Source organism: Equus caballus, chromosome 22 (genome assembly GCF_041296265.1).
Source record: "Equus caballus isolate H_3958 breed thoroughbred chromosome 22, TB-T2T, whole genome shotgun sequence".
In the NCBI taxonomy this organism is placed as follows: domain Eukaryota; kingdom Metazoa; phylum Chordata; class Mammalia; order Perissodactyla; family Equidae; genus Equus; species Equus caballus.
The window spans coordinates 25,389,310-25,398,773 of NC_091705.1; the positions used below are offsets into that span (position 1 = coordinate 25,389,310).

The 9,464-nt window shown below is 47.6% G+C and overlaps 1 protein-coding gene across 5 annotated transcripts in view; it reads right to left on the reverse strand.

Annotated features, from left to right (window-relative positions):
• The window catches only part of CDK5RAP1 (CDK5 regulatory subunit associated protein 1), a 56,553-nt gene extending 47,096 nt beyond the window's left edge, over nt 1-9,457 (reverse strand). The window contains exons 1-2 of one of the 5 annotated variants that reach the window (XM_070247304.1): nt 8,665-9,457; nt 346-676 (exon numbers count right to left, since the gene is read on the reverse strand). In XM_070247304.1, the coding sequence (XP_070103405.1) occupies nt 346-676; nt 8,665-8,841 (508 nt within the window). In that variant the 5' untranslated portion in view covers nt 8,842-9,457. Of the gene's footprint in view, nt 1-345; nt 677-2,956; nt 4,015-8,664 lie in introns of those variants that run through there. The other 4 variants (XM_023626365.2, XM_023626366.2, XM_023626367.2 and 1 more) reach the window with 4 other exon arrangements.
• Nucleotides 9,458-9,464: the final 7 nt, after the last annotated feature.

Below are 9,464 nucleotides of genomic sequence, written 5' to 3' on the forward strand. Positions count from 1 at the left end.
CTAAGAAAATCTCTGCCTAAGCATAAAGAGTGAATTTCTATAGCACCAATTGTGAAGCTGCCTTATAACTTACGACAATCTAAAAATTAGAACAGAGATCATAGGGTTTCCACAGGTAACCAAAGAGAGGACTCCCCAGGTCTTCTACCCTCAGTCACCTGGACCACCACCATAAGTTTCTTTCTGTTAATGTTACTTCATGCAGTTTGACAATCCCAGAATTTAGCAGCCTTCCCACACTGTTAACCCTCCAAAGCCAGGTCTGTAACGAAAGAACAGTTAAGAATCAGCCCATGGATGCTGGAAAGCAACAAAGCAGCAAGCCCAAAGAAAAGTAAAACCAACCTTTTCTCTGCCTTCCTAAAAGCTGATCCACTGTGAGGTATGGTGGTGGGTCCTCCACGTCGAGAGAAGACAGATTCTCTTGAGGAACTGAAGCATTTCTCAAAAAATGCTGAAAAGTCGGTCCAGTGGCCAGCCTGGAGCTGAAATCCTTTTGAACTCCATGCTCCTGCTGCCTCTCTGGACTGGGACATGTGGTGCTGGAGAGATTACAGGATGCCCTGCAGGTCCTGAGCAGCAGCCAGGACACAGAGGCCAAGGGCCGCCACCTCAGACACCTGTGTGCTCGGAGGACACACCGTAAAGGATGCATGGCACTAAAACAGCCCAAAGTCTGCAAAAGAATGACAGACATTACCAACATTTACTGAACACTATGTACAAGGCACTGTTCTAAGCACTTCAAATGTATCAATACATTTAATCCTCACAAAAACCCAAAAAGAAGATACTCTTAATAATATTATCCCTGTTTTACAGGTGAAAAAACTGAAGCAACTTGCCCGGGATCACACAAAGGAGTGCCAGAGATGAGATGCAAATTCAGGCAGTCTCTTTTCAAAACAAAGATGCAGTGGAGATGAGATGAGAAACCCTGACAAAATACCAAAGTAGCCTCTTGTGCCAGGAACAGTTATAAGAAGGGTTTTTTTCCTCTTTTTTTTTTTTTTTTTTTTGAGGAAGATTAGCCCTGAGCTAACTGCTGCCAATACTCCTCTTTTCGCTGAGGAAGACTGGCCCTGAGCTAACATCCATGCCCATCTTCCTCTACTTTATATGAGGGATGCCTGCCACAGCATGGCTTGCCAAGCAGTGCCATGTCCACACCCGGGATCCGAACCCGGGAATCACGGGCCGCCGAAGTGGAACGTACACACTTAACCGCTGCGCCACCAAGCCGGCCCCTCCAAGGGCTGTTTAAGTGTATTAATTCATTAAATCTTCACAACATAGGCAACAGACACTATTATTACCCCCGTTCAGAGATGAGGAAATAGAGAGGCTGACCAATTTGCCTAAGCTCCCACAGCCAGTAAGCAGCCGAACCAGGATGCAAACAAATGTCTGTATTACTGCGAAGCCCATGCCCCTAGCCATCTTGCTACACTGCCTCCCGATACTGTGAAAACCACTTACCGTCTGAGGGCATCTTCCTTGGAGTTCCTTCAAAAGGAAAGTATCTAACATGGGACACTGTATGTCTGATCAGTGACTCCTTCTACCCTCCAAGAGTCTCAAATTACCGCCTTCAAACTCCCCACCCAGGCCCTCTCACACATGGCTGGGGGAATGGAAAATGGCACAACTTTTACAGTGGACAATCGGCCACTTTCCAGCAAAGTTACAAACATAACAAACCCTTTGACCAAGCAGTTCCATTCCTAAGTATTTATCCTCTGGATATACTCTTACACGTGCAAAATGACCTACTTGTAAATGCGCACAGTATCTCCAGAACCCATAAGAAACAGCGGTTGCCTCCCAGAAGGAACTCAAGTGACTCAAAGTACAAGACAGAGACACACTCCCACCACACATTCATAATGGACCCCACATCTCTGGCCCGACTGCCTCACTCCAGGATACCAGACATCCTTGTAGTGACCTTCACTCACTTCTAAGCTTTTACACATGCTGTTCTCTCTAGCTGGTATCTTCTCTCTACTGACTTGGCCAACTCCTCTGCTACTTTCAGGTCTCTGCTTCCTCCTGGAAGCCTGTCCTAGCCACCATCCCCAAAGTCTAGGTTGGGGTCGTCCTCTTGGTTCCCAAAACCTCCTTCTCTCACAAGACTCACCACACTTTGCTGTTAATTACTACTTATACTTCTGCCATCCCTTATAAGCTGGGAGGTCCCTGAAAGCAGGGAACAAATCTCATTCTACATCCGCAGCGTCTCCCATTCTAGCAGGTGCCGTACATGTAAAATGAGCCGATGTGGTCTGTTACCTCTCCAACCTGATCACCTGCTGTATATACCACCAGCACCTTAGGCAGGAGCAATGTTAACCTACTTTCAATGTCAGATAAGAGCAGACTTTTAATGTGAGCTTTAAAGTCACCCATTCTGCCACTTACTTGTTGTGTGACCTTGGGCAAGTCAAATTCCTGTCTCTGACTGCCAATTCCACATCCCAAACAAAAGGATAAAAGTAGTACCTACCTCCGAGGGGTGCTGCGAGAGTTAAAGAGGCTATTAAAAACCCAATGTGGCATACAGTAAGTTTTCAGTAACTTCACATTTGCCGCCCACACCCCCTTTCACCGTGGTTATAGAGCATTGTGGTTAAGACCCTAGAGTCAGAGTCTGGCCCAACTGCTGCCTAGCCAGGTAACTGGGAGCTTCCATTTCTTCATGTGCAAAATGGGGAAAATACTGGTACCTATCTCCACGTCTGCTGCCAGGACCAAATGTGAAAACACAAATAAAGTGCTCGCATAGCACAACGTAGGGGCCTCAGTGGAGGCCCGGAAATTAATTGGTAGTCAGCACTAACTGTGAGACAACAGTCTCATCTCAACATAAATAAACATAAACAATAAAGCATCCCAAACATTTCACGGCGTGGTCACCCTCTGTCAGGCGCGGTGCTAAGCGCTCCACCGGGATTACCGTATCCGATGCTCAGGGCACCCCCGCGAGGCAGGTTCTGCTATCACGCCCACTTCACGGATGACGAAGCTAAGGCTCGGGAGGAAGAGGGGTGACCCGCCCAAGGTCACCAGCGAGTAGGCAGCGGGGCTGGGGGCAGCCCCCGACTGTCTGACTCCAGGGTCCTCGCCGTCCTCCCCTTGAACGCCGCGCGCTTCCCGGTCCCCGCCGCCCCTGCTGCGCGGGCCTTGGGCGCTGCACAGGCCGCCGCCACCGGCGCGCCGCTCACCTCCCGCAGCCCGAGGGCCCAGCGTCGAGCCACGGAAGCTCCTCGGAGCCGATCCGCAGCCCCGCTCGGCCGTCCGCCGCTGCGCGCGCACACGCGACTTCCGTTCCGCCGCGACTTCGGTCCGGGATGTCCCAACGGAAGTGCCTCCTCTGAACGGTCCGGGCGCGTCTGGGTACCCGGGTTTGAAAAACCTGTCCCGCTGCGCTGAAGCATCGGGAGGCCCTAGCCGGCCCGGGGCAGGTGAGCGCTTGAAGTGTGGCGAGTGCGAGTTAAGTGAGCTCTAAATGTAAAACACACGCCTGATGTCGAAGACCAGAATGCACAACATCTCATCAATAATTTTTATATTGATTACATGTTGAAATAATATGTGGGATATATTGAGTTAAATACATATATTATTTAAATTAATTTCACCTATTTCTTTTCACTTTTTTAATGGGGGCACTGGGGAATTTTAAATTACATACGTGACTCTCATTCTATTTCAATTGGACAGCGCTGCACTATAGGTTAAAGACCTCGTGAGTCATGGCTCCAACCTGGACCAGACCTCTGGAGTTACAGACCCATAGTTTAGCAGTTTAGTGGCACCTCTCCTTGGGTGTCTAATGACCACCTTTAAGTTAATACAGACCTCTTCGTTTCCACACACACATCCTCACCCAAAACCTGTCCCTGCCCGTCTGGCCCTTCTCAGTAAATGACCCAAGCATCCTCTCAGTTGCACTAGGAGAAACAGAGGAGTCATTTATGTGTCCTCTCCCTCCATCTCCACGCTCCGTCTGTCAGCAAGTCCTGTCAGCCCTAACTCCAAAATGTCTCTAATCTATCCACTTCCCACTCTCTCCTTCCCCTGCTTCCACTCTAGCCCAGGCCACCATCATCTCATCAAAAACAACTACAGGTAGCCTACTGCCTGGTCTCCTTGCTTCCACCCTTGCCCTTGTCTCCTACACACATTTCCCACACAGAGCCTAAGAGAGTTTGTTGGTTTGTTTTATTAACTCAGATCACATCACTCCTCTGCTGAAAACTCCCAGTGGCTTGCCATTGCCTTTGGAATAAAACCCAGGTTTCCTACAGTGTCCTAGGGCCTGCATGATCTGGCCTCCACTTACTTTTATTTCTCCAACCTGCTTACTTACTTCTTACTACTTACTTCTCCTGATGTTCTCTCTAGTTGACTCCTCTTTGACTACATAATTTTATTTTGCTCCTTCAATACCCCAAGCTCATGTTTATCTCAGAGCCTCTGTACTTACTATTCTCTGTCTGGAATGCTCCTCCAAATTGTTTCATGGCTGACCCTTTTCTCATCCTTCATGTCTCAGCTTAAATACCAGCTCTTCAGAGAGGCCCTCTCCGACCACTCCATATAAACTGCTCCCATCACCATCACATCATTTTCTTCACAATACTTGTCATGATCCAAGATGACAGCATTATTTGTTTTCTTGCCATTGCCTATTACCCAGCGTTTGAGCTCCCCGACAGCAGGGACACCTTCTGTCTTGTTCACTGCAATACCCCCAGGATCTAGCACACAGTCTGACTCCTAGAAGAGCTTAATAAATACCCGTTGAACAAATGATTGCTTTATGTTTTAGTTTGCATTCCCCAGAAGCAGACCCTGAGACAAGGATTTGAGTGCTGGCAGGTGATCTCAGGAAACACTATAGTCAGGGAATGAAACAGGGAAGGGGAGACAGACAATAAAGAGTGTTTTAGCACAACCAGAAGGACCTAGAACTAGAATATACAACTATGTGCTGGGGGACTTTGGAGAGAAGAAGAAAAAAAAAGATTGGCAACAGATGTTAGCTCAGGTGCCAATCTTTAAAAAAAAAAAGTGTTTTATCAAACCAGTTAGCATGGTGGGCATCTGGGTCTTAATTCTGTTGGGGAGCTCTGGGAGATGGTAAAGAACACATTCCTCAGAATTACTTCACCCAAGGGGAGAGGAAGCTAGGGTAGTCATGTACTACCAGTCACGGTGCAAGGATGCTCCTACGTGTGTTAATTCCTCTGTGCTTCTGCTCTGCCTGTGCAGGGAGGCCTGTGCTGTCAATAAGATGCAGACACTGGCCCAGCACTCTGAATTAGGCACTGACGGCCTCTGCTACAACTGACCTCTTTGATTCCTCATTAGAACTGAGGTCATTATTGGCCCATTTTACAGGCAAGAAAACTGAAAATACAAAAGGTAGTCAAGTGCCGAAATTCATACAACTAGTGCACAGCAGAACTGGGATCCACGCAAAGGCCAGTCTGATCCCAAAGCCCTGTTCTTACCACTGGTTGACTGATTCGAGGGCAGACTGGCTGGGTTCCCATCGCGGCTCTGCTGCTTGCTGTCTGATAGCCATGGTCAAGTTAGTCACCCCTGCTGACTCCCAGCTTCTTTGCCTGCAAAGCAGCTTCTGTGTAGAGAATACACTGCACTGGGGGTGGGAGGGTGGGTAGACACATCAGGAGAGCATCTAGGAGGCTGTGCCAGTCGTCCAGAAAGAGATCGTGGAGCTTGGGGCAGTGATTCCGATTCCAAGAGTTTGAGACATACTGCAATAAAGTTCACACTGTATCCTTAGACGATTGCTGGGTGCCAATTCAGTCAAAAGAATAAAGGCAAAAATGGGCCAAGAATTGTATTATGGGTCTTGGTTTTTATTGTGGTTCTCCAGATAACCTAGGATGTGGTCTGATCATTTGGAGGAATTAGCACAGTGAAAATACAAAATTTCAAAATTCCTGGAAAACCCTTGGACTCTAGAGACAAGTTCCTGGACACTCTGTGATCTACACTCCAACTGGAAAAATATTCAGGTTTACTGCCAGATTTTTTAGTCCAAAGGGAAGATGTTCTGTCCTAATTTGGCCACGGACGGGAGCACGCATGCCTCACAGCCCCATCACGGTAGCAGCACCTGCATCCCGACGGGAGTTATGTTGAGGGGAGAAGCCTCTCACCCACCATGCCAAGGACAGACAATGCCCCTTCTCCTTCCCTGGTGACCCCCAAGCTTGGACCCTATCCTTCGAGGTACAGCAACTCCCTGTTTCAGGTCCTACTTATTGTTTCACGGTGGCCCTTCCCCCATTACTCTCAGTGTTGTCCCCAGAATCACAAAAGAGAGGAATTCGAGAGCTGGAAGGAAACCACTTTTAGGACTTCCAATGTGGGAGTCAGGGAGGAGCCAGGATTTGAACCCAGGTTTCTCAGCTTCTTAAAACTGTGCTCATTCAAATCTGGACCTTCTCCTAGCAGCCCCACAGGGAGATGTCAACTTCCCCCTTCATGACCAGAGCAGGAGGCAGGAGGTCAGAGGGAGTTAGAGCTACCCCTTTCCAGTTTTGATTGCCCAAGGGACCAAGCTGGTAGTATGAGGGGTGTTCCCTAGTGCCTGTTATGCTGCTCCCACCTATACCAAACTCAATGGCCATTGCCAACATCCCCTGCTATCCTACCCACATACCATACTACACATACCAGCCCATATAGGAGCCAGGGACTATTTCCCACCACCATCCCCATCGCCCACCATATTCCATCCACAAGGGTCCACTTTCAGTTGCCATGTTGTGGAGTTTTGGACGGTGTTGTGTCTTAGGCAATGAAAGTGATGGAAAAAAAACCCAGATTCCAGGAGTTTGGAAGCCCTATGTTCCATCCCACCTCAAATCTCTCACCTGGGATGCTATTCCCCCTTCTACCTGACTGACTCCTACTGGTTGACGATAGTTCTGTTATCGAACAATTATTCCTCCCCTCTTCCTTCCCCCTCAACATCAGGCTCAGCTCCATGACTCATTTTGGCAAGTGGAGAGAGAGCAGACATAACACAGACAGAGGACACAGATGTGCTCGTGCAATTTGCTTGCCTTGGAACTCCATGGACTTGCCATGAGACGAGCATACCCTGGGAGCTGATGCCCCTTCATCCTGGGCTCCAGAAGGAACAAACATAGGGTAGACCTGAGCCCAACCCACAGCCCGGACCAAAGCCACTCAGCCAAGCTTAGCTTCTAAGAGTCAAACTGCAGTCAACATGCAGCTCCTGGAGCATGAAAATAAATGTTTGTTGCTGTGGCCACTGAGATTAGGGTTGTTTTTTCCTACAGCATTATTGCAGCAGTAGCTGATTTTTAAAAGCTTCAGATGGACATCAGCTTCGGGCCTCCTTCTGAGAGAAACCTCCCCTAACCACCCAGAGCAAGTCTGGTCCCCACTGGCCTCTTTGCTATTTCCATGTGTCTGTCCAATCTGAGTCACACATTTGGTTATGAGAGCCCTGCTGAATTTCTTTCCCCCATGCATAGGGACATGTCAGTCTTGCTCCCAGCAATCAGCCCCTAACCCCAAGGACAGAGCAGGTATGCACTAGATATTTCTCCAATGAACAGTGGACTGACGGATGGGCAGATGGATAGGTGGCAAAGGCTGGAAATCTCTCTGCTTATCTGCATTTCCCCAGGCTTCCAGAACCAGCTCTGGCTCTGGCTTGTTATGTGACTTCATGTGGGCCTCCATTTCTTCATGTGGAGGCTCGATTAGAACTGCTTAGTCTAATACAATAGCCACAAGCCACATGTGGCTACTGAGCACTTGATATGTAGCTAGTATGAATGAGGAATTAATTTAATTTAACTTTAATTTAAAAACTGATATTCAGGTCAGTTACTGGAAAACTTTAGTAGGTTTGGAACAACTTGGGTATGTGAATCTACCTTTTTCAACTGTAAATTTTATGAAATCTAAATACGAATCAAGTATTTCCAATGAAAATTTGGCATCTGAATAGAGACGTGCTATAGACATAAAATACACAGCAGATTTCAAAGACTTAGTATGAGAACAAGAATGTAAAAGATTTCATTAATAATTTTTTTTTTAAGATTGGCACCTGAGCTAACAACTGTTGCCAATCTTCTTTTTTTTTCTTTTTCTGCTTTTTCTCCCCAAATCGCCCCAGTACGTAGCTGTACATTTTAGTTGCAGGTCCCTCCAGTTATGGTAGTGGGATGCTGCCTCAACATGGCCCAGTGAGCAGTGCCATGTCCATGCCCAGGATCCGAACCGGTGAAACCCTGGGCCGCCAAAGCGGAGAACACGAACCTAACCATTCAGCCACGGGGCCAGCCCCAATAAATTTTTATATTATGTGTTGAAGTGATAATATTTTGATCTACTGGGTTAAATAAAATATATTCTTGAAATTATGTTCATCTTTTTTACTTTTTCCAATGTGGCTACTAGAAAATTTGTGATTACATATGTGGCTCACATTGCATTTCTAATGGATAGTGCAGGGCCAGAAAGTATCTAAGGGGAACAGGGCTCTGAAGTCAGAGAGACCTAGTTTGAATCCAGGCTCAGACATTTCATAGCTGTGTGACTTTGGGCAAGTCACTCTCTCCCTCCAAGCCCCAGCTTCCTTACCTGTGAAATGGAGCTCGTCGTGCCTACCACACAGGTGTGTGGTGAGGATCCGATGAGGAAATGTATGCACAGTGCCTGGCAGAGAGCAAGCACCCTCTGAATGTAAGCTGCCATTACTGTTGTCGCTGTGATTTTGTGGACAACGCACAAGTGGGGAGTTATAAACATGGCAAACATATCCAGCTAGCATAGTACAGCTTCCAAAGAATGTTCCACGAAGCACACTCCAAGTGTCCTCCCTTCTGCAGGAAAGGGGCCTCAGGCTGTCAATGATGGTTTTAAACTAGGTCCACAAATTCTCTGACACTCCTCTTCTCAAGAGGTGGAGCCTAATTCCCCTCCCTTGAGTGTGGGCTGGGCTTAGTGACTTACTTCTAATGCAGAGAATAAAGCGGAAGTGACAGTATGTGACATCCAAGACTGGGTCATAAGAGGCACTGTAGATTCCTCTTGGCTCTCTTCTGTCACTCACTCTGGGGGAAGCCCGCTGCCTTGTCATGAGCACGCTCACCTAGCCCTGTGGTTAGGCCCGTGTGGTGAGGAACTGGAGCTTCCTGCCAGCAGCCATGAGCAAGCAATATTGGAAACAGATCCTCCAGCCCCAGTCAAGCCTTCAGATGAGCGCAGACCCAGCCAACATCTTGGTTGTAACCTCATGAAAGACCTTGAGATGAGAACAACCCAGCTTAGCCCCTCTCAAATTCCTAATCCACAGAACTTAAAAGATAATAAATGTTTGTTGTTTTAAGCTGCTAAATTTGGGGGTAATTTGTTACTCGACAAAAGATAATCAATAAACT